This window comes from Coenobita brevimanus, chromosome 14, assembly GCF_032717465.1.
Source record: "Coenobita brevimanus isolate Jiangsu-jjx chromosome 14, ASM3271746v2, whole genome shotgun sequence".
In the NCBI taxonomy this organism is placed as follows: domain Eukaryota; kingdom Metazoa; phylum Arthropoda; class Malacostraca; order Decapoda; family Coenobitidae; genus Coenobita; species Coenobita brevimanus.
Genome location: NC_136967.1, coordinates 58,749,625 through 58,776,196, shown reverse-complemented (window position 1 = coordinate 58,776,196; position 26,572 = coordinate 58,749,625). Strand labels below are relative to the sequence as shown.

Below are 26,572 nucleotides of genomic sequence, written 5' to 3'. Positions count from 1 at the left end.
AACGCCCTCTACTTGCCCTTCCAGTGTATTACATAACTACCATTCCTGCATACGTATTTGCCTAGGTTGCTTTCCTACTTATATAATTATATATAGTTACCTTTCCATTACTTACCTTCCTCAAAACACCCTCTCCCCCTACCGACGTAAATACATAAGCTTATCCAACTCACATTATGCCGGTCTATCTGCCAACTTTCCAACATACTACCTCCTCGTTTATCTTATTAATTCTTTCATATTGCATCTACAGTATACCTGAGTTTCCACCTACGTTCTTACTTGCCTCCTCATCTACCTGCATACAAACTTTTTTTTTTTTTTTTTTTAGCTTGCCAAGTTACCCAACTTTCCGTTTACTCACCCGACTACCCGCCAAATTACCTACTCGCTTCCATAACTTCCGGAATACAGACTTTCATAAGTACCTCAACATACCGTATAGACTACATACCAGTGAAACTACCTAAGCACCTACTTGTCGACCTACTCACATACTAGCCTACATTTTCACCTACTCATATTTCTTTGCATCACTATCCTAGGGAGAAGGTGAGAAAAATATTATCTACATTTTACCTGTGTGGAAAATTAGAGGACAAAGAAGGTACGGGAATTAAGAGCTGAGTCTCCCCCGCATACTAACATCCTCCCTTTACCTACTTATACTGTACTTCCACTGTACTTCACACTAATACAGCCTATGTACTTAACATATACTGCGCTTGTTTATCGCATACCATTCATCCTTACTCACCACGTACCCTACTGATTTACTTACCCACTAACCTTCACAGATACGACTCCTACCTACATACCTTTACACCTTTCACCCTACAGTACCTACCAGCTCTCCCACCAACTCAGCCTGCTCACCATCATATCGACCTCCTTCATTCTCCCTTTATATAACATCTCCCCTTCTCCCCCCATGTCTCCTCACTACCGACCCACATACCTTTTAAATGTCAATCTAGTTCCCTCCTTTGTTCCATCTACTAGACTCACAGCCATGCATCTCCCTTAACCCCTTAAATTTGATTTTTTTTTTTTTTTCGGTCCACTATCACATAGTTCTCTCCAGTTTTTGAGATCTCTTGTAAAGAAAGTAATGAAGGTGACATCCAATTTCCATTTCGAAAAGTCTCAAAACTAGAGCTTCTGGAAGTAGTATTAACAAGTTATTAATTATGTTGAAAAGTTAACTACACTTTACTTACCCCATCTGTCTTGTATACCTACCCACCGACTCCTCACATGCCCATAGATTTGCCCACCAAGGTATAGTGTATCTTACCACACTCCGTTCACGTTACCTTGGCCTAAAATTGCCTTCCGTCCATTTTGAATGCTAAGTTATAGCAAGAGATTAAACGTATAGAATATGACGCTAGTCACGAAGAAGTGCCACAGAAATTATGTCCAGGCAGATTATTGTCTTTTTGCCACTAATTTACGTGAAATAAGCTGCAAAAAGATGAAAATTTGGATCAAGTGAATGAACTATACCAACACATTCACCACCCACCCACCAACCCAATGCATACTTTCACATACACATTTACAAGGATACTGACCCACCCATCTACCTATTAAGCCATTACAAACTTTTACGTACCATAATGCATGTACTGTACAGTGTATTTACTTACTGAATTAGTTCAGAATTTATCTACCTACGTAATGTATATCAGTTTATTAAGGTATAAGTGTATTATCATGGATAGATAAATATATACATGGATACGGACCGACAGATATATAGATATGTGTGTGTGTGTGTGTGTGTGTGTGTGTGTGTGTCCGGATGGATGAGCAATGAGACGGGATATGAGTCACTTGACTTAGGCATGCACACAATAACATACGCTCATCTCTTTATTCTACATTTCCTTTGTATCATGTGTTATTTATTACCAATTGCGTGAGGGTGTAAGATAACCTATGTTTCAAAGTTTTAGCAGCACTATCATTGTGAAAGATTGATAAACATGTGATTGACTTTTCCTTGATTGTCTCATTTGATACTGAGGAAATCTGGGTGCCCGATGAGATTTTGGCTGAATCATATCTTCTTGGTTGTAATAATTAATAACAGTCGTGTTTGTATTAACAAAAGTTCACTTATCAAGCAGAATTTCTACATATATATAAGCAGAATCATCCTAACTTTGTGCTGCGATATCTACCTCAATTTAATTTAATAAAATGAAAAATAGTAGCTCCATCATGGTCTGATAACATACGGCAAAAGTATCAGTTCCACGTCCAACACTTGTGTTTCCATGCTACAAGGAAAATGCAGTGAGTTAAGAATTGCAGTAGTAAAGATAAATCAATGCTGTGACTCAGTGATTATGTCATTACATAACTGGTCAAAGACTTGTTCACTGCAGGACTGGCTTTTTCCACTGGGAAGAGGTAATCCGTATACCTCACCACGATGTTATAGGACTGTTTGACAGGGGGAACAAAGTCATTTCCAGGAGAGTCCTAGGTCTCCTACCTTAAACTTCCATAACTAACACCCAGGATTTCGTAATTACTATGCAAGTCGTCTGTCCACTGCATAAACTACTACGTGGTAATTCACACATCCACGCCTTTTTTTTCCGTAATTTCTTTCCCAGCGGAAATATGGCACTTAAACAAACGTTCTATGAGCAGTGATTTTCAAATATTCTTCGGTCATTCCCCCCGTCAATATACAACCATGTTGGCCAGCAATTTCCGAAAGAGTGCACGAGTCACTTGTGTAAATATGAAAATACTCTATACTGTGAATATGCTAAAACGCAGAACGCAGAAGTGTTCAATAGGGTCGCCAAGTGCCTGACTTGCATATGTCCAGTGCACTGTAAGCAGACTGGGTACGGCTCCATCATCTATAATAGTAATCTTTAAGAGGTGTAATAAATATCTGTGTCTAGCAACGAAATCGAGCCTCTATTCCGCAATCCGAGCACTTTATTGCCACCCGGTAACTGACCTTTTGACGTAGCAGATAAATGTGTCCTTTACTTAAGGCTGCAGGTATAATACTTGAATAACTGCCAAATGATTTCAATCAACTGAGGAAACCCTTGCCCAGCAAACGGTTATGCTAATGCATTTGATCATGAAAAAGTACTATATAAATAGGTAAGACCCACTTTGGATTACAGTGCTAAGTTTTCGCCAGTTTGGCTTGTACATAATATCGCTTACTTACCGTCGGTATGGAGAAGCTGTGTAACTATCTGAGCGATGGACATTATTGTTCACAGCACACTGCCTTTGTCCGGCAGTCGTCTGGCGCCCGCTGATGATAATGATGACGATGATACAAAATGTGGTCCCTTACTGAAATTTACGGATATTGTACTTATATGATAAAACACACACACACACACACACACACACACACACACACACACACACACACACACACAGGATAACACAGGCGTAAACACTCCTCAATTAGACACGGTCGATACTGCAACAGTATTTATTGCGAGAGGGCGAAGCCCTCCCGAGTATCTCGTCAAGTAATGGCATTTTCTCACTTTATGAGCGGCCCAATCCGGCCCGGCCCAGCCCGGCCCGATCGTAAAGCTTTTGAGAAGTTTATATATCAGCAACCGCAGGGCCGATCACTGCGTGGTTTGCACCATATGATAGCCCCATTCTTAAAGATTTGTTTTTGACAGGTTTCATGACACCCAGGCGGTGCTCGTCGCACGTGACATACGCCCAGTGCAGCATGTCGAAAATCTTCAAAAGAGGGCCACAGGCCAGACAGTTTGAGGTAAAGGCATGAAACTTGGTAGGTGGATAGCCATCAATATACTGTACTCTAGACTTCCTCCGGGCGTAAGGTGACATTTCAGTGCTTTCGGATTTAAATGGCCTCGCTCGTACCTCGCCGACAAATTTTTACTGGTGTACTACAGGCTGAAGTAAATTTAACAACATAACATCTATTTCTGCTTTAAATGTTAAATCTCAAGCATCGTGTGACGTTCTGTTTCATTACCAAGGTGAATGAACAGTATGCGGAAGGGTACAAAGTAGGGTGCGTGGTGATGGTGCAAAGCAAGAGAGTACGGTGTGAGGGGAAGGTACCGAGGGAAGGTGCAGGGTGAGGGAGAAAGGTAAGGGTGCAGGTTGAGGGAGGGAGGGAAGAGGTCAGGATGAGGGACAGAAACTGTGTAGGAGAGGAAGGGAACTGAGCAGGGTTAGGGAGGAAGGCGGGAAGCGTGCAGGGTGAGGTGAAGGAGGGAGGGAAGTGTGCAGTGTGGAGAGGAAGAGTATATGTGGGTAGGGTGCAGGCTGACTGGAGAATACAAGGCGGGCGGTTGAGGGAAGGATACAAGGTGGGAGACGGAGGGAAGGATACATAGTGGGAGACGGAAGCAAGGATACAAGGTGGGGGACAGGGGGAAAGATACAAAGTGAGGGACGGAGGGAAGGATACAAGATGTGGGAAGGCGGGAAGGATACAAGGTGGGAGACGGAGGGAAGGATACAAGGTGGGAGACGGAGGGAAGGATACAAGGTGGGGGACGGAGGGAAGGATACAAGATGTGGGAAGGCGGGAAGGATACAAGGTGGGGGACGGAGGGAAGCATACAAGGTAGGGGACGGAGGGAAGCATACAAGGTAGGGGACGGAGGGAAGGATACAAGGTAGGGGACGGAGGGAAGGATACAAGGTGGGGGACGGAGGGAAGGATACAAGGTAGGGGACGGAGGGAGGGATACAAGGTGGGAGACGGAGGGAAGGATACAAGTGGGGTAGAATGGGGATGTGACATTTCCCTTCGTGATGGTGGCAAAGAAGTATACAGTGCTACCATTGCCACCACCACTCGCACTCGTCACCACACTGACATCACCCTTCAACCTACGCCACCACATTACCTCGCACCCTACACCACCACATCACCCTTCACCCTACACCACCACACCACCCCTCACCATACACCAACCCTCATCCTACACCACCACACCATCCCTCATCCTAAACCACCTCTCACCATACATAATCTCTCACCCTACACCCCCCTAACCATACACCACCACACCACCCCTCACCCTACACCACCACACCACCCCTCACCCTACACCACAACTCACCCTACACCACCACACCACCCCTCACCCTGCACCACCAGTAAAACGACTTTGTCGGCGAGGTACGAGCTAGGCCATTTAAATCCGAAAGCATTGAAATGTGGCCTTACACCCCGAGGATGCCTGGAATATACTGATGGCTATCTACCTACCAAGTTTCATGCCATTACGACAAACTGTCTGGCCTGTGGCCCTCTTTTGAAGATTTTTGACATACTGCACTTGGCGCATGCCATGTGCACCGCCAGAGTGTGATGAAACCTGTCAAAAACAAATCTTAAAGAATGGGTTATCATATGGTGCAAACACGCAGTGATCAGCCCTGAGGTTGCTGAGATATAAGCTTCCCCAAAGAGTTAAGCTGGAGCCGCTCATACGTGGGAAAATGCCACTATACTTGACGAGAGACTCGCAAGGGCTTCGATCTTCCTCGTAATCACACCATCCCCCATCCTACACCACCACCCCACCCCTCACCTTACACCACCACAGCATCCCTCACCCTACACCACCACACCAACCCTCACCCTACACCATCACACCATCCCTCATCCTACACCACCACACCACCCCTCACCCTACACCATCACACCACCCCTCACCCTACACCATCACACCACCCTTCACCCTACACCATCACATCACTCCTCATCCTACACCACCCCTCACCCTACACCATCACATCACCCCTTACCCTACACTCCATCAACGCAATCACATCACCCCTCCACTAATACCACCATATCCCTTCTCATCCTACACCACCATCTCTACAGTCTGTATATTAAACGTCGAAATAATACATATCTCACTCACTGGCAACGGCTTTATATGAGGAACAGAACAAAGGAAACCAAATATGTAAAAACTATAATAGCTTAAAAACAGAATGGTCATGGGTAGGTCGCATCTCACTTGGAAATATGACAGATGGTCAACTAGAGGTACACAAGCAACTCATTTTGAGTGAGTGGTATAGCCCGGGTCGGGTTCTGAAGTTGATGAACACATTAATTGTGATGTCAGTGCGGTGTTTTGCACACTACAGGCAACCCTAAGATTTTACATATATATATATATATATATATATATATATATATATATATATATATATATATATATATATATATATATATATATATATATATATATATATATATATATATATATATATATATATATACAGGGTGTCCTGTTAGTCCGGCATCATAGGGATTAATGCATATTTATTTTCTTTCCATCTATCCATCCATCCATCATCCAATCCTACGTTGCCCCATGAGGAGCGTAGGAGCCCGGGGCTAGGCAGTTGGTCCTGACATTTAAGATGAGAGTGACCAGCCTCACTCATCCCTGAGTGGCATTACGAGAGCAATAAACTCCAACCACCCCTTGGATACAAACCTTCACCGGTTCAATCCGACTGGAGCACAATAATTACTCACTCAACCACCAGGAGCCAAAAATTTGGTTATATGGTTACCACCCAGCATAGTAAATGATTTCCTGGTGTGCAGCAAACCATTTTGCTTGTCACTCAGTGCAGAGTCACCCACAGGCAGAAGGAAGTGGAAAGAATGAAGGAATGAAAGACATAAGAGGGAGTGTAAAGTTACCCGTAGGCAGAAGGACGAGGAAAGACTGATTTTCTTTCCAATTACATGAATATGGGAGTCATTATCAACAGCTTCCATCAAACTTCCTATGATGCCAGACTTACGGGACACCCTGTATATATATAGCCTAGAGAGAGAGAGAGAGAGAGAGAGAATGGTGATTCTCCTCAGACATAAACAGATGGCATGAAACAATCTTCTTTAATTCTTTCAGTGCGACGATATCTAATCTAATTTTATTCATGTTACCTCAAGATGTTTTTCTCCAACTCTGGGAGGACCTTTCGTATCCCAGTGAATGTAGGTCTGGTGCATCGACTGTTCGATCCCACAGACGTCACCAAAGGTTTTACGATTATGTAACGCTGCTAAGGTTAGATGACTGGTAGTCTACTTTTAATGTTCTGTGATACGGTAGATACCCTGCAGAGGTGCCTAGGAAATGGCTGCTTTGTCTCAGGTTCCTACACCATGAAGACGGTTAATATAGGACTGGGTGTTGCCGCACAAATTCTCGGGAAAATAAAATAAAATTCTCTGCACTCCGAGTCAGAGCGCAGCATATGGGGTACTCTTAGTCATAAAATTAATATGGTGCAAGCTTCTGTGCAGCTACGGGCATATGATAAAAAAAATCATAAATAATATATCACATTATGTACAGAGGTGATCGACCTTCTTAATTTATCATGCACCCAGAAACTCGATCGATTTCCCCTAAAAAAAAGCTAAATCCCTATAAGGCACATAAAAATAATGGAAAACGTCAGTATTCACATATAGTGAAAGTAGGATTATATTTCTTTCTCCCTTGCTATGACATTACTGGTACTTCAGCTAAATATAGACATCAAAGTACGCATGCGGTGAATGAAGCGTCACTGGGCAGCTACGCGGGAAGGTCTGTATCGCATCACATCAGTGGGAGGTAACACTAACGCACGACTATCCGGAACTTCATAACATAGGCTGCTTGGAAGTGCTGACGTCAGCTTAAATCCCCGTTTTATCTATAGGCTACTAAGATAAATAAAAGGAGGCAGATGCCCCTACCTTAGAGAAACTGCAATTCATTTTTTAATTACTATAATTTTAAAATTATCAAGCAAAAAAGGGAAGCTAAATTCATTCCTGTTATTTTTAGTAATCGAGCAGCTCTTCACCATGAATGCCGAAACTCTAAATAAATCTGAAAAGCGTGAAGTGCTGGAAGTTATGACCACTGACCCAATACTCAGGACCAACTACAAAAGTAAGTTATTGAAAATATTTTGCAATTTTATGAAAAGCAGGTGCGGGAGAAGGACGCCTTCACGTGGTGAAACCTAGGCTACGTAACTGAACGGCTCCTTCACTCGGTTATACAAACGTCTCTCAAATCCCTCCCTATTCTCCAGAAAAGAGGGATGGTAGACTGCAGGAGAAGGGCAACTTCAGCCTGCAGTCCATCCAGCTCAAGTCCAGAAGAGCCTGAGGCAACATCGAGTGCTGCACGGAAGTTTGAACTTTTGTCTGAGTGACACTGACGCTCCAGCTATCTTCACCATAATCTGTGTTACCTTTCTTATTATTTAAAAAAAATATGAACACAAACATAAAGTATATAAACACAAATTATGGTGCTTGCTAATGAGACGTTATCTACAATGACGTAGACGAACGAAATTCTGGGGTTGTGTGTACATCGCTTATGAATGAAAGTAATGAACTTGCGGTATTTGCTCGTACTGCTATGGAGAGCAACTGGTGTGTACAGTAGTCTATTCGGTAGAATTGTACTGCGTATTATGACGAATCTGCTTTACGTACCACTAGGACGGAGGAGGCTCGTAGGCTAATCTAATAATTTTCATGTCCAAGCTTTAGAAAAATCAATTCCTATATCGACTCACTCTACTCCGAAATCTTTCCATCTCGTATTCAACATGACCAAGGCTGCTTCCCCAAGGCCGCTTAGTAGGTCACCCCTTGCTGTTGTAATATTGAAGAGAAGCTGGTTGGGTAAAGGTCGTTCCACCATACAAACAGCCCCATCCTCACATACCGTGCACTGTAGCACTTAAAGCCACGTCAGTTTTACAGTAAACTACCAGTACAGGTACTATTTTAATAAAATATCAACATACCATGGCAGACCGCTATTTATTTACTATTTTATTTATATGTCTATTTATCTGAGCAGGTTAGAACGCTAACCAGATATTCACCATAACTGTGTTATTTCGGAAACTATCATAGCTACAGTGGATCTAGGCACTTCGCTGGAAAGCTTAGGAAAAAGTAACAGGTGCTGCTTAACTTACTTTTCTTAAAGTTCGCCACCATAAAGCTGTACAAGACCAAATACGAACATTTTTGCACCGAAACTTATTTCGAAATTATGGAAGCTAGAGCAAATCTACGAACACAGACTGAAAACTTGCAAAAAAAAAAAAAGAAAATAAATAAATAAAATAAACAATTATAATAAAAAGAAACAAGTTACTTATGTGACTTTTCAAAACTCCCCAACATACTGCTGAAAAAAGGCCAAAAAACACCAAAATGAACACCAAGGTTTTGTAAGGTACAGCAGAGCTAAGCACACCGCTGTAAAATGAAAAAGCATTAGGTATCACTTCGCAAAATGCTCCACTATATTGCGTAACAATGCCAAAAGGCGCCATTTTCAATACCATCATGAGCATCATGCAAAAACACTGCTGGAGGGCTTATGGGAAAGTAATAGGCGTTAATTAGTGTCTTTCACGCAATTCGCCACTATACTCAGAAGCGAAACAAAAAACATCGCTACTCTACAACCCAGGAAAAAAAAGGATTATATATATATATATATATATATATATATATATATATATATATATATATATATATATATATATATATATATATATATATATATATATTACCGAGGGAAAAAAGCAAAACTGGTTTACCTTGGAAATTTTTTAAAGCCACAGAGGACTGGTGCACATCTTTGGAAAGTATATGGGAAAGTAATAGATGTTACTTCTGTGGCTGTAATAAAAATTCTGCACATATTACCGAAACTGAAAAACGCCAAAGTGATCATCAAACCGAGTAATCTCGAAAACTATTCCCTCTACATTCCCTATCCCCCCCCCCCTTTTTTTTTCTTGCTACCGCTACCACCAGACGTGCTGGGAAGTTAAAATACTCGTTACATTAGCAAGCGTTCGCTCAAACACGTTCCACACTTTTAAGCGTGGACGCCTGTAAATTCATACATTCACTATTGATTTAAACTGTGATAAATCCTCGGAACTTTCTTCTCATTCTTTGTCGGCTGCCATTCTCAACATAATCCTAAAAACTTAGCTACAATATCTGCTTTCACTTCATTACTAATTGTTCAGGATGGTAGAATATATGATTTTCTTGCCAGTTAAGGAAACAATTTACCATCACCAGCAGCACAAGGGTTAAGATTCTTGAAATATTTTCCGGCCTTCGCCACCCCTTCTCCACCCGCTTCCCCGTCCCCCGACTTCCCTCAACCCTACAGATTTATATTACACCAGTCTTATTGCTACGACTACCAAGGTTATCTTTTATCGTCATCATAATTAATTCCATTATTCATAGTTTTCTGGCCTGCTCATTTTCGCACGTCATCGTCGGTATCAGTTCAGCGTCTAACATTTTCACCCCTGCTTTCAACTTTTACAGGTGTTATTAATAATTTGTGTCGTCTATTATAATTCTATGCATGATTCATGCGACCGTGATCTACTTCCGCCTTGATCTGAGTGCCATTCTTCCTCGCTGTGATAGGATGCATCGCGGTTGGTGACTTGAGACATGGGTGAATGTGCATTGGAGAGTGAACTGAAGTGTAGGAGAGTGTTTGTGAATAAGTGTGAGACGATATGCGAGAAGGTGAGTGTTTATGCCAGTACGTGAATCGGAAAGTGGAAATGAATGAGTGAGTAGGTGGATAAAGGAGTTAAAGTATTTAAGACAATGAAAGTGAGCCAGGGAGAGTGACTTTGTCTAACAATGTGAATGCTGATAGTGAGCTAATCAACGTGAATGAGTGAGTGAGTGTAAATGAAAGCGAAAGAGTGAATGAGACTGTGAGAGTGCCAGTGAGCGTGGCAGTGTGTGAACTGTACAGTGACTGAGTGTGACTGGATAAGTCTGAGTGTATGAGTTCGGGATGAAGGTAAAGCTTTGGAGGGATCATGTGTTAAGTGAACGGAGTAGGTAAGAGTGACAGTGAATGAGTGAGATTGTGTGTGTGTGTGTGTGTGTGTGTGTGTGTGTGTGTGTGTGTGTGTGTGTGTGTGTGTGTGTGTGTGTGTGTGTGTGTGTGTGTGTGTGTGTGTGCGCGCGTGGGTGCGTGTGCGCGTGTGCGCGCGCGCGCGTGAAAACCTGTACGTGCAGTTCGTGTGCCCCCTTTGGTAAATATCTTTGGAGGCCATACAGGATACAAAGAAATTTTTGCGTATTTGACATGTGATACGCGTGAAATTATCTGAACGTAACACTGGATTGCAAATGGACCATTATGAATACAGTTCTAATGGGTATGCCAACTGACACTTCTACCGGCAGACGATTCTGTTGGCATGAGTGGCATACTGCCATATTTCCCAACTCCTTCAATGCGGTAACTTTCTTTTTAAAGGCTTGTCTTACAACAGTACGATATTGATACTTCAAACTTGAAAGGTTAGATTACAGTCTTCCTTAACTCCTACATTACCAGACATCTTTCAAGCTAAATAAAATGCGTCACTTTGCGTGAGGTGACTTTAACCAAAGATGTGACAGGAAAGAACACTTCAGATACATCATAACTGCTACTGACGTCATTAACCCCGTGACGCCAAAGGTGACGAGTGTACCCAGTCACGTAGGTGGCTTTGACCAACCACGGGACAGGAAATGATATTCAATGATACGTCATCCCTCCTAGTGGTGTCATCAAATGTAACGAGTAGCGAGTGAGTTCCCAACAAGGAGATCTTCTCTGCTCAGTGTTGTCCTCTTTCTTTCCCCTCGTCATTTACAAATCTAGAACTGTAGAAAAAAAGGTAATTAACACTGAATGATAACATTATTGTTGAAAATATGCATCGATGGTATCGGGAAAAGCCATAAACCAGTGTTCTCATTGATGATGCCGGGAAATTATATTCCCCTGGTGAGAGAGGATAGTGTTTGGAAACTCCCTGTACTGTTGTTTGCAGATGATACTGTGTTGTTGAGTGAAGACGAAGGGGAGCTGCAAGGCTTGGTGGATGAGTTTGAGAGTGTGTGTAAGAAACGGAATCTAAAGGTGAATGTAGGGAAGAGTAAAGTGATGGTCTTTGAGAGAGGTGAAGTCAATGAATGTACAGCGAGGTTGGATGGTGAGGAATTGGAAAATGTGAGTAAGTTTAAGTACTTGGGTAGTGTGATGAGTAAGGATGGAGGTTTGGAGGGTGAAGTGCTTGAAAGGGTACAGCAGGGAAGAAAGGTTGCTGGTTCTTTGAAAGCAGTGATAAGAAACAGGGAAGTGAGCATGGAAGTGAAAAAGTTACTACATGACAGTATTGTGATACCAACTCTAACGTACGGAAGTGAAGCTTGGACGTTGTTGGAAGGACACAAGTCAAGAGTGAGAGCAGTGGAAATGAGTTATTTAAGAGGAGCCTGTGGAGTCACATGGAGAGACAGGCTGACGAATGAGGATATAAAGGAGCGTTGTGGTGTTGATGTGGATGTGATAGGAAGCGTTATGAGGAACACACTGAGGTGGTTTGGCCATGTGGAGAGGATGGAGGGTCAAAGACTGACGAAGAGAGTGTATGTGAGTGAGGTGGAGGGGGAAAGAGGGAGGGGGAGGCCGAGGATGAGATGGAGAGATGGGGTGGAGAGGTATATGAGAGAGGGGGGTGTGAGTTGGGAGCAGGGGAGTGAAATGGCGGGGGACAGGGCGACTTGGAGGCGATTTGTTTGTGGCCACCCCAAACGGGATTGAGGCGTCTGGCAATAGATAGATAGATAGTCATGATTATAGATGCCCCCCACTTTGCTTTATAAATTCAATATCAAAATTCTTTTGTCTCATATACTTGACTGTGACTCAGTCCTTGGGTTGACTCAGTCAGATGAAAGGAAACTGAAAATTCTAAAATGGTAACTTAACAAAAAACGTATATTTCCTGGGTATATACAACTGTCTATTAGGCAACTATCACGCAACTGTACACCAGTGTCATTTCCTTCAATAAACTTGATCAAACCTGACATGTCTTTAGTACTGTTATTATGCGATAAAATTCTGCTATACTACAATCAATTCATACTATCCGTAAATTCACTGCATTAACTATTTTTTGTATTTATGTTCTGCACATTCAATTCAGTCTTACCTATAAGAATTAACATGTGTACCCAAATCCCTGCCTAATTACAGTACTGTACTTGTAAGATACATGAGCTGTCTGACAGCATTTCCAGCACAGTTACTTAGGGAAATATAAACCTTGTTAAACTAAAGAAAAAAAAATAACATCAAGCAGGAAATGTAATGCTATTGTTTTCCATTATCTACTTATTGCCAGACGCCTAAATACCATACGGGGTGGCCACAAACAAATCGCCTCCATGTCGCCATGTCCCCCGCCATTTCACTGTCCTGCTCCCAGCTCACATCCTCCTCTTTCATGTACCTCTCCACTCCATCCCTCCATCTCATCCTTGGCCTCCCCCTCTCTCTCTCCCCGTCCACCTCACTCACATACACTCCTCGTCAGTCTCTCATTCTCCATCCTCTCCACATGGCCAAACCACCTCAGTGTGTTTCTCCTAATGCTTCCTATCACATCCTCATCCACACCAAAACGCTCCTTCACATCATCATTTGTCAGCCTGTCTCTCCACGTGATTCCACATGCTCATATAATTCATTTCCACTGCTCTCACTCTTGACTTGTGTCCCTCCAACAAGGCCAAGCTTTACTTCCATACGTTAGAGATGGTATCACAATACTGTCTTGTAGTAACTTTTCACTTCCATGCTCACTTCCCTGTTTCTTATCACTGCTTTCAAGGAACCGGCAACCTTTCTTCCTTGTTGTACCCTTTCAAGCACTTCACCCTCCAAACTTCCATCCTTACTCATCACACTACCCAAGTACTTAAACGTACTCATATTTTCCATTTCCTTCTCATCCAACCTCACTGTACATTCACTGACTTCACTTCTCTCGAAGACCATAACTTTACTCTTCCCTACATTCACCTTTAGATTCCATTTCTTACACACTCTCCCAAACTCATCCACCAAGTCTTGCAGCTCCCCTTCGTCTTCACTTAACAACACATTATCACCTGCAAACAACAGTACAAGGAGTTTCCAAACACTGTCCTCTCTCATTAGCGCCACTCCAACATCCACTACCCTATCTCGTATCTCTTTTATAACCCTATCCATGTATAGATTGAACAAACATGGAGACATGACACATCCCTGTTTCAATCCAACCTTCAAACAGAAAAATTCACTCAGTTCACTATCCACAAGCACTGCCCCCTCATACATACTCTTCACAGCATTCAACAACTTCCCATCTACTCAATACATATTAATACTTTCCACAATCCTTGTCTATCCACCCTCTCATATGTTTTCTCCAAATCCATGAAGGCCGCATACAACTTCTTTCCCTTCTCTAAAAACTTTTCCACTAAAGATCTAAGAATGAATATCTGATCTACACAACCTCTTCCCTTCCTAAAACCTCCCTGTTCTTCTCCAACTAGTTCCTCTGTTATTTCCCTAACTCTGTCAGTAAGTATCCTACCATATACTTTTCCTATTGCATTATGAAGACAAATGCCCCTATGATTACCACACACTTCTTTTTCCCCTTTTCCTTTGTACAAGGGAATAATTATACCTGACTTCCAATCCTCCGGGACTCTACCTTCCTCCCAGGCCATTCTGCACATCTTCCATATCCAACCTTCTACTATATCTCCAACATGCTTCAGCATTTCACCACACACTCCATCAATTCCTTGGGCTTTCCCCATTTCGACTTTCTCCATTGCTTCTACAACTTCCATCTTACTGATTTCTTCCTCTCTTTTCACATCCCTCCTCCTCCCAGCCATTCCCCAGCCACTTATATTACTTTCATTCTCTTCGTTTTCGTTCTCGTTTCTGTAGGCTCCAACATGCTTGCATGCGTCGGCCTTGGTCACCTAATGGCGGCTCTCCATGCTGCTCGATCTATGGCAGCCTCCCTGTTCAGTCCCTTAACCCTGAGGTCACAATGACCTCGTCCCACGTCTTTCTCGGTCTACCACTCGCAACTCCACCCCCAATATTAACACTTCTCACCTTCTGCACCCAATTATCATCACCCATTCTCTCCACATGTCCAAACCATCTCAATCTACCTTTCCTCATCACAACACCAATACACTCCAGTCCCATCCTACCTCTCAACTCTTCCATAGTAAACCCAGCCCCCCCAGGCCTTGCAGCAGGGACGCACTGCACATCCACCTAATCATTGTCATTTCTGTACGTTTGAGCCTCCGAGTATACTCTTCCTTTACTGCCCAGGTCTCACTACCATACAGCATTCACACTCCTAACACATGCTGCATACAAAGACCCCTTAGCACGTAGGGAGAGTCCTCTCAACGTCAGGAGAGGCAACAGCACCCTGAACTTCTTCCAACCTAGCCACAGAGCCAGCTCCACCCCCACCCCCAGCACAAAACATGTCTCCCAGATAACAAAACTCTTCCACACACTCAAGAGACTCACCAGCAAGTTCAACCTTTCACGTCTGACAATCTCCACCTGCTCTCCCCGACACGCCGCACACATAAAATCAGCATTATCTCGCAGTCTACCTCTAATACCACTACATCTCTTGTGCGCCCATTTATCACAAACACTGCACAAGATGAAATTACTTCCCATGCCCTTGTGGCAAACTGCACATGGCCATTCTCGCTCTTCTTTGACTGTACCTCCACCAACCTAGATATCATCACTTTTGTTTTATCTGCATTTACCCCTAATCCCTTGTGTCCCCACACCATCTCTCCACTTCCTAAATCTTTCCTACGCCTCCCTTTCATTCTCTGAAGTCGGCACCAAATCACCAGCATACAACATCTCCCACGGCAGTCTGTTTCTGAAGTCACGTGACAGGGCTTCAAGTACCATGATAAACAACATGGGACTCAAAACTGACCCCTGATGCACACCAAGAGTCAAGGAAAACTCATCACTCAAATCTCCATTCACTCTTACCTGGGTGCAAGCACCCACATACATGGCCATAACCACCCTAACCAGCCACACCTCCAAGCCAAGCTTTCTTATTGCCCACTTCACCACCTCTCTAGGGACTCTGTCAAAGGCCTTTTCCAGATCAACAAAAAGCAAAACACAGATCCCTTTTCTTTCCAATATATTTTTCCTGAAGCTGTCGAACAATGAATATGGCATCAGTGGTCCCCCTGCCTGGCATAGACCCAAACTGCATCTCATCAATATTCACTCTTTCTCTAACCATACCTTCTAGAACTCTCTCCAGTACCTTCATTATCTGATCGAAAAGCTTTATACCTCTATAATTTTCTCTTTCCAGGGCATCACCTTTGTACACAATTACAATTACATTCTTCAACCAATCATCTGGGAAAACATACTCATATAATATCATATTTATCAGGTCAGTGACTAACCTAACCCCTATATCTCCTGAGGCCTTCAACATTTCGGCAGTCAACCCAGACACACCTGCTGCCTTCCCCACCTGCATCCTGTCTATTGCTTCACTCACAGTAGCAGCGTCAATCAAAGGCCAAGGGCCAAACATTGGATCCGCTGGTTCCAAACCTTCCCTGTCCCAGTCAAACTCCTCATTCAACAACCGGCTCTCTCCACGCATCTTTAATATCCCCACTGTTCACCACTACCCTTCCTTCATCATTCTTCACACACTGCTCACCTGTAATATCCCGATTACCCCTCTTCATCTGATTTGCCACCTTAAATATCATATTTTTCCTTTCCACATGAATTAGGTTATCAAGTAAAAGTCTCTGTGACTCAGACTTCGCCCTGTATACCTCTCTTCTAGCCCTACGCTTGGTAGCCAAGTATTCCTCCTTGTTACCACCCTTCTTCCATTCCCCGAAAAGCCTTCTTTTCTCCTTAACTGCAGCTTCTACACCCTCATCCCACCACCAAGTTACTTTATATCTTGGTGGTCCTCTTGTTCAACTGCATATTTCATCAGTAACTTTCAAGAGGTTGCTCTTGAGGGCTCTGTACTGTTCATTAACGCTTCTGTCTACGGCTCCCTGTCCAGCCACCACTTTCCTAATCTCGTTATAGAAGGCATCCCTTACTGCTTGGTTTTCCAGCTTCCATAATTTCCTCCTAGGTACATAAGTGCTCTTTTTCATCACTCGTTCTTTAAGGACCATATCACAAATCAATAGTTTGTGCTGCTGCATACACTCCTCGTTTCAATAGCTTTAACATCCCTCACTAACCTACTATCAGCCCTCCTGACAAGAAAATAATCCATCTGACTGCTGTTTCCCCCAGACTCCTACGTAATCAACCTACTCTCTTTTCCTAAAATGTGTGTTGCACAAGAAATATCCGCGCAGCGAGGTGAGCCAGACACCACCATCCCAGGAGGAGGGTACGGGAGGGCAATACCCACCCCACTAGGAGGTGACAGGGAGGCTGGTTTACCTGTCACGTCTTCCAGTCAAGAGTGTCATATCTCCCTCGTGCCCCGATGCCCCTCTTCTCCGCAGCCAGACCACACGGCAGTGTGCAGGAAAAGCACACTACACTCCGGCAGAGGGAACGCTCGTCAGAATCGGAGTGGGACTTGTATTAACAAGCTCCCAAGCAGACCCTCGAATGCTGAGTCCCCTGGATCGGCCTCCTTTTAGAAAGAGGACTCAGGAGGAGCCTCAAGGGCTGCTATCCCCACCAAGGAGCAGAGGACGTGCCACCACCATCCACCAAAGCTGTCTCCAGGGCAGGAGACCCAGACCCAAAGGCAGGAGAGCAGTCTCCATCGGCACTGTGGCAATAGCCGGGCGTATCCATCGGGCGCCTTCTCCCCGTCGTCAGGGTCTGTAGCAGCAGGTGGGTCGGCTCTAGGCCACTCTCCCCCTGCCCATAACCGGGCTCCTGCAAAAGGCGGCGCCTCCTGCACCGACCACCACCTCGGTGGCGAAGTGAGGTGCCCCTCACCCTGCCCCTCAGTATCCGAGGGCGACTCTTGCTCCTTTTCAGGGGAACCTCCAGAGACCAGAGCGGGCGAGATATCCCCAAGGGCCAGTGTCCTGTCGGTGCAGCCCCAGGTGTTGTTGGACTCCCCCAGGACAAGAAGTCGCAAGTCCTCCCTGACAGCCTCCTCCCGACGGTGAGACTGCAACCCCCAGAAATGGCAGGCCTCCCGTGGTGTCTGTCGCAGCAGCCAAGCCTCCCCGGACGTCGGCAGCCACAGCCCCTCCTTGACGGCCGCCCCCGTGGGGCGTGATAGTTGTGCGTCCAGGGCGCCGCCCCCTCCACACCCGACCCCAGCCCTGGGCCTCCCCAGGTCCCCTCCCAGAACCCCGACAACGACGAAGGGCCGGCGCTGAGCTGCACGCCTGTTGGCCCTCTTCAGTCCCAGCCCCAAGAGCCTGGTCCCCTGTCTGGCCTTAGCAGCTAGGGAGCCACCCCACAAACCACTGGCCTATTCTTCCCGGACTCGTGGCAACCCGATGGACCATCTGCCTCTAAACTACTCACCGGGTGGCCCTCCTCCTACGCCAGGCCGCCACTTGGAACCCCCATCATAGCAGGCCGTCCTCCCCTCCGTCAGAAACTGTGAGTAATAGATCCTCCCTTTATATTCCCCCAGTGTGACCTTTCCCCGCCCCACAGTGGACCCTCCACGTGACCCGTCCCCAAAGAACGTGTAACTCTTCCCCAGTGTGCTCACCCTCCCCTTGTGAATTCTAGTGTACCATATTACTCAAAGTGCTGTTACGTGGAGTGCTCGACATACCCGCACGGGTCAGTCCCCCCCCCCTACCGTGACCGATATCTCCCCAGTGCCACCTTCCCCACAGAACTACAGACGTCAGTGTAACCCGCAACCATGGACTCCCACTAACTCCCCTCCCTCTCTCCATCCCCACGAGATTATACCCACCCTAGCCTCATTAACCCCCCCCCCCAGTAACTGCCAGTGTGAGACCACATATATACTGTATATATATATATATATATATATATATATATTCCCTTATATGTGATGCGGTATGGACTAAGCTAGGGCTTCGTCTATGTGACGTAAACATATTATATTAGCCAGACTTTCATCTTTGTGACACGGACACCTAGGCTTAAGGTTGAGTACATATATATTGTCATCTCTATTGTGCTGGAGACACTGAGCTCTGTTGTGTACGTCCCCACCGAGCAGCAGACATCGGTGTAACTCACACCCGTGGACTCCCACTAACTCCCCTCCTTCTCTCCATTCCCACGAGAGTACACCCACCCTAGTCTCATTAATCCCCCTTCCCAGGACTGCCAGCGGGAGACCACATATATATATATATATATATATATATATATATATATATATATATATATCTGTCTATCTATAGCCTGACGCCCTAATCCCGCAAAGGGTAGCCGCAGACAAAACGCCTCCAAGTAGCTCTGTCGCCCACCATTTGACTACCCTCCCCCCAACTCACCCCCCCCTCCCTCATATACCTCTCAACTCCATCCCTCCACCTCATCCTCGGTCTAACCCTCCCTCTCCCTCCCTCCACCTCACCTACATACACCCTCTTAGTCAGTCTTTCATTCTCCATTCTCTTCACATGTCCAAACCACCTCAGTGTATTTCTCCTAATCTTCTCAACCACTACCACATCCACCCCACAACATTCCTTCACTTCTTCATTCGTCAACCTGTCCCTCCACGTCACTCAACATGCTCCTCTCAAGTAACTCATTTCCACTGCTCTCACTCTTGACTTGTTCCCCTCTTGCGAGGTCCACACCTCGCTTCCATACGTCAGGGTAGGGATCACAATATTATCATGCAGTGACTTCTTAACTTCCATACTCACCTCCCTATTTCTCATCACTGCTTTCAGTGTACCAACAACCTTCCTTCCCTCCTGTACCCTTTCACGCACTTCATCCCCGAAAGTTCCATCCTTACTCATCACACTACCCAAGTACTTGAATGCACTCACATTCTTCATATCCTCACCATCCAACCTCGCTGCACACTCTGTGACTTCATTCCTCTCAAACACCATAACTTTACTTTCGTTTACATTAACTTTTAGATTCCTCCTCCTACACACTGTCCCAAATTCATTCACCAAACCTTGCAACTCCCATTCATCTTCACTCAACAATACTGTATCATCAGCAAACAGCAACACCGGAATCTTCCAAATCTCACCCTCATTCATTAGAGCCACCCCCACATCCACTGCCCTACCTTGCACCTCCTTTACAACCCCATCCATGTATATATTAAACAGCCATGGAGACATCACACAACCCTGTTTCAGTCCCACAATGAGATCAAAGAACTCATTCAGCTCACCATCCACTTGCACCGTAGGCCTAGCTCCCTCGTACATACTCTTCACAGCACTCAACAATTTCCCCTCTACTCCATATATTCTTAATACCTTCCACATACCTTGCTTATCTATTCTGTCATAAGCTTTCTCCAAGTCCATGAAGGCAACATACACTTTCCTTCCCTTCTCTAGATACTTCTCCACTAAACATCTTAGAACAAATATCTGATCTACACATCCTTTACCCTTCCTAAATCCCCCTTGTTCTTCTCCAACTAGCTCCTCTGTCATATGCCTAACCCTATCAATGAGTATTCTACCATATATTTTTCCAGTCACACTAAGAAGGCAAATACCCCTATGGTTACCACATACTTCTCTCTCCCCTTTTCCTTTGTATAAAGGAACATTTATACCTGATTTCCAGTCCTCTGGAACCTTCCCTCTTCCCAAGCCAATCTGAACAACTTCCATATCCACTCCACAACAATCTCACCTCCATACCTAAGCATTTCACCACACACTCCATCAATTCCTGGGGCCTTTCCCAACTTAATCTTCTTCATCGCTTCCACTACTTCTGCCCTACTGATCTCTTCCTCCCTCCTCTCATCTCTTCTTCTCCCAGCCATTCCCCAACCACTTATACTCGCACTGCTCTCACTCTCTACATTCAGCAAATCCTCAAAATGCTCCTTCCATCTCCTCAATTTCTCTCTCTTCTCCACCAACAATCTATTATTCCTATCTTTCACTCCCCTACCATTTCCCCTTTCATACTGCCTTACTTTCTTTACCTCCTTCCAAAACAATTTCTTACTCTCCCTCCATTTCACACTCAGATTCCTCCCAAACTCTTCATCCACTTTCTTCTTACTCTCCTTCACCAGTCTCTTAACCTCCCTTCTCCTGCTAACATATACCTCTCTCTTCTCTCTCTCATCTTCTCCCCTACCTCTTCTCACTAACCATTCACTATATGCCTTCTTCTTTTGTTCATCAGCTCGTTTCACCTCATCATTCCACCATGTTGTCCCTTGCACACCCTTGCATCTCCTCCTCACTCCACAAACTGCCTCACACGCTGCGCCTATCTCTTCTGTGAATATCTTACATACGTCTTCCACCCCTTCCATCTGCTCTACCTCATACCTTCCCAATCTTTCTTCCACTATGCTCTTATACTCTGTCATTTTCTCACTGTCTTGCAATTTCTCCACTCTTCTCACAGGAGCTGCTTCCTCCTGTCTTCCCCTTCATCTCTTCAACCACTTTCTTTGCAGCTCTACCTTGGCCATCACTAAGTGATGGTCCGAGACTCCATTCCCCCACCCTCTCCATACTCTTGCATCCAACACTTGTCTTCTCATTCGCTCATCCACACACACGTAGTCTATCATCGCCTTTCGTTCAACACGTTCACCATCCATCCTCCTTATTACTCTCCAAGTATACCGGTGGATCATCTTATGACGAAAGTAGGTGTTGGCTATTGCCAACCCCTTACAAGCACAGATGTCCACCAAAGCACTACCATTCCCATCTACTTCAGCTGGCACACCCCACATGAGATGCGGTATGGACTAAGTTAGCTAGGGCTTTGTCTATGTGACGCAAACATCTTGTATTAGCTAGGCTCTTGTCTCTATGATGCGGACACCTAGGCTTAAGGTTGAGTATGTATATATTGTCATCTCTATTGTGCTGGAGACACTGAGCTCTGTTGTGTACGTATGGTCACATGTAATGTGCCTGAACGTTTCTGTAGAATACTCACTGTGATACTGTGGGGACATATTGTAAAATTACTCAGGTGCAATCCCGTATTAGACAAGCTGAACTAGGAATTAAGAGTGAACCTTGCTACTGCTATATTGTACCATTGTATCCCTCTGGCTTTGATCACAGAATAGTGTGTGTATGCATTCTTAGTTAACATATAAGTGTACTGTTTGACACAAAGTATTTGTGTTTTTCCCTTCCTGGCTGACCCTGACCCGGTCTGGAATAAAGAACCCCACACTGCACCGTACATAGGACCGAGAAGTCGGAACCTAGAATACGCTGCATAACAGCACACAATCATGTTCATTGCCTCCCCAAACTCGAGTATCCTTTCCCCTTTCGCATTTCTTATACATATGCACATCCCCCATGTTCATAACCTTGAGCTGCTTCACCTACATGACCATTTAAGTCCCCTCCCAAAACCACCATCTCATCATTCTCCATACCACCTACTACACGTATTAAGTCATCCCAAAATCTATCCTTCTCTACCTCATCCAAGCCTGCCTGTGGAGCACTGCAGTCATCATCCCACCGAACAAAATTTTCACTACCAATATCCTATCACTTACTCTCATAACATTCATAACATATTCCACCCATTTCTCCGCAACCAACACACCCACACACCCATATTTGTCTGTCCCCCCTTGCCAAAACAATTACAGGAGCAATACTTCCCAACAATCTTTCTGGCAGATCCACACCAGTACTGGACTTCCTGCAAACATGCCACATCCACCCACCTCCTACTGAATGCCTCAACGACTTCCCCTGCTCTTCCCCTCAAACTTCCCACATTCCATGAACCAAGTCTCATCCCACTGGGTGATTTAATGTTTTCAGGCTTGCTTTGAAGCTTATTCTCGTATTCAGTCATAGTCTTTGATAATAAAGGGGGTAGACATACCACAGACCCCACTCACTACACAGTCCCAGTTCCAGGCAATGGATCTGGGACCCCCTAGCCCACCAGCTTACCAGTGGCTGTGGTAGTGGCCTCAGGGCACACTGCCAGGACAGCTGCAGGGACACCCTCCAAGCGCACCTTGGTACTGCAACTGTCCCGCCATTATATACCCACTGATAGGGCAGCCTCCTGGGGCACATCTCCCAGGTTCAGGCCCCTCTCTACTGGGCAGAAGCGACAGCCTGGGAACCGCCATGCCCTGTACCCTCTAGCACAGGTTCGAGCTCCATCTCGTTCCGGATCCATGATCTATGCCGGCAGAACCCTCGTCACGCCCCCCCAGAAGTCTCTACATTCAACAATTAATTAAAGTGTTCCCTCCATCTGCTCACTTTTTCTCAATTCTCTACTAGTAATCTACCATTTTTATCTTTCACTCCCCGACTAACTTCATTGCCACCCTGTCTAACTCTCTTTACCTCTTTCCAGAGCATTTCCTTACAGTCCCTCCACTTCACACTCAAATTCCTTCTCTCATACTAATCTCTTCACTTCTCTCTTCTTCTCTACATATAACTCTCTCTTCTGTCCCTCAAATTCTTCTATGCTCCTATTTCTCATCCATTCATTATATGCTTTCTTCTTTTGTACCACAGCCTGTCTCACCTCTTCATTTCACCATGCTGTTCCTTGCATCTCCTTTCATCTTCTCTTCACCTCACACACCACTTCACATGCTGCACATATTTCTTGTGAATATCTTGCACACACCTTCCACATCCCCCATCTGCTTCATTACACTGCCTTAGTATTCACCCAGAAATCTGCTATTTTGCTTATTGCCCCTGAACTGCACAGCATAACAATGTGGGGTTTTTGCAAGAAACACACCAAATAGTGGAGTTGTACCAGTGGAGTGGAAGCTGATGTACAGTTCCTTGTGCTGAGGTGACCAAAGTGTGTGTAAAAATGATCAGAGAAATACCCAACTGGAAACTGGAGTTAAAGGAAAATTAAGTCCTAGGTGAAATCTCCCTTCTCAATCGCCAAAAATTATGAGGCTGCTTGCGGCAGACGTGATCAGGTATGGAGTTGTCACAGCCTTATGGCAAAATAAAAAGGAGGGATTTTTAGCATCTAATCTTGGCCCTTTTATCATCATCATCATCATCATCATCATCATCATCATCATCATCCAAACTTTTCCTACCCCAGGGTGAGGTAGGGTCCTTTTAACATTCGTTTAAAACATGCAAAATCCCTAATACTAATCTTCAATCACTTTCTTTACTTGTATACATGTAACAGTTCTTCTTTTTCCTTCCCTATGTCAGGCCCACTTCTAACCTCATGGCGCTTCTGGACAATAATGCTGGCCATGGTATGCACAATACAACTCATGATGGTACGCATGAGTTTGTCGATGGCCTTGGTGTGCATGGTGACACCCTCACATCTTACTCACACCTCTGCCAACAACACCACAGCATCAAGAGGAACTGACTCCATCTGTGCTCAAGAAATGGAGAACACAAATATAATGCTAGAACAAGTAAGGAGAACTGACTCACCTGGCAGTGTCTTATATGTTGCAGGATGGCTCAGTCTGCTTGTGTTGACATGGGTGTGGCTGCAGGAGAAAATAAATAAATGATGCAGGACAGACTCTGATACAGCTAACTGAGATGTTCCTGGAGCATAAGAGAAATTGCCTAGTGGTGTGGAAGAGTAGTGTATTATATGGACCACCCTCTATATTTCTCTCTCTCTCTCTGCTGAAATGTTGAGGGCCTCAGGAGATATAGGAGAGGGGTTAGTTAATGATTTGGTATGATTATGTATGAGTATTGTCCCAGTTGACAAGCTGAAGAGACTGTAAATGTGTGCAAGGAGAAGGATGATGCCCAGGAATGAGGATATTATAGAGACATAATACTTTTGGGTCAGATAATGATGGTACTGGAGAGAGTTCTAGGAGGTATAATTAGAGAAACAGTGAATACTAATGAGATGCAGTCCGAGTTTATGCCAAGCAAAAGGACCACTGATGCCATATATATATATATATATATATATATATATACTGTATATATATCTTGCTGATGTTCCATGGCAGTCTTTCTTCTCTAGTGATCCCAATTCTACCCAGTCCCACATTTGCGACTTAATACTAGCTGGTATGGATTTATTCATACCAAGTCAACAATTCACTAAAAGATCAAACTCTCCAAAATGGTTTGATGGCAATTGTGCCAGAGCAACAGCCCAAAAGTCATTAGCATATAACTCTTACTTAAAATCAAAAACATCTGAATCACTCTCCCAATTTAAAATTGCTAGAAATCATGCAAAAGCTGTATTAAATCTATTTAAATCAAACTTTCTTCAAAAGTAAGCATCAAACTACTTAACAACCCTAATGACAATAGAATATTCTAGTCAACTCTTAATTCTTTCAATAACAACTTTAACAAGTCATCTTCCATTCCCCCACTAAAATCTTCGGATGGCAATACAGTATTACAAATGACCCACGTGGGAAAGCAGATATCTTTGCTAGTACCATTGCAAGAGACTCTACCATAGATGATACCAGCCAGAATGTCTCAGTACTGGAACTTGATTCTCCCGAAATTGCCCCACTTAAAATACAGACAAGATTCGTAAAATCCATCCTAGACAATTTACCTACCAACAAAGCTCCAGGCCCAGATGGAATTCCGCCAATTGTTTTGAAAAAGTGTTCCCCTGAACTTGCCTCTGTCCTAGCTAAATTATTCAGACTATGCATACGTACTTCTTTATTCCCAAATTCATGGAAAGAAGCCAATATCCACCCAGTTCCGAAGAAAGGAAGTTCGTCTGACCCCTCCAATTACAGACCAATAGCTGTCACATCTTCTCTTGGTAAGGTATTTGAAACTTTAATTAATAAGCATATTGTTAAACATCTTGAATCCAACAACTTAATTAGTGATAGACAATACGGTTTTCGCCACGAAAGATCCACCATTGACATACTCAATCTCTTAACTCATACCATCCATCAATCAATTGATCTTTTTGGAGAAACTCATGCAGTAGCTCTTGATATCTCTAAAGCTTTCGACAGAGTATGGCACCGTTCCCTGCTGCCCAAACTCCCTTGCTATGGACTAACGTCTTTTGTTCCTTTGATTTCTTCTTACCTTAGTGACAGGAAAATAAGAGTAGAAGTAGATGATGTATATTCAAATTTCCACTCAATTAACGCCAGCGTGCCGCAGGGATCAGTTCTGGCGCCAACCCTATTTCTGGTTCATATTAATGATCTCTTATCTGTCACTCACAATCCCATTCACTCATATGCAGATGACTCAACACTACATAGTTCATTCACACTCAGACATCCATTTACAAAGTCTAATATCTCTACCTCTCAACTCAGTACAGCCATCTCCATAAATCAAGATCTATCTACAATCAGTGAATGGGGACAAAACAACCTTGTCTCTTTTAATGCTAGTAAAACTAAATATATACAGTTT

At 44.2% G+C, this 26,572-nt stretch overlaps 2 protein-coding genes across 2 annotated transcripts in view; one reads left to right on the top strand and one right to left on the bottom strand.

Moving 5' to 3' along the window:
• The window catches only part of LOC145390417 (clotting factor B-like), a 62,488-nt gene extending 39,280 nt beyond the window's left edge, over nt 1–23,208 (bottom strand). Inside the window, exons 1-2 of the mRNA XM_080265349.1 lie at nt 23,184–23,208; nt 17,760–18,452 (exon numbers count right to left, since the gene is read on the bottom strand). Coding sequence (XP_080121475.1) covers nt 17,760–18,452; nt 23,184–23,208 — 718 coding nt within the window. The remainder of the gene's footprint in view (nt 1–17,759; nt 18,453–23,183) is intronic.
• Nucleotides 23,209–23,299: 91 nt separating this feature from the next.
• The window catches only part of LOC145390416 (uncharacterized), a 49,937-nt gene continuing 46,664 nt past the window's right edge, over nt 23,300–26,572 (top strand). Inside the window, exons 1-2 of the mRNA XM_080265348.1 lie at nt 23,300–23,306; nt 24,380–24,597. Coding sequence (XP_080121474.1) covers nt 23,300–23,306; nt 24,380–24,597 — 225 coding nt within the window. The remainder of the gene's footprint in view (nt 23,307–24,379; nt 24,598–26,572) is intronic.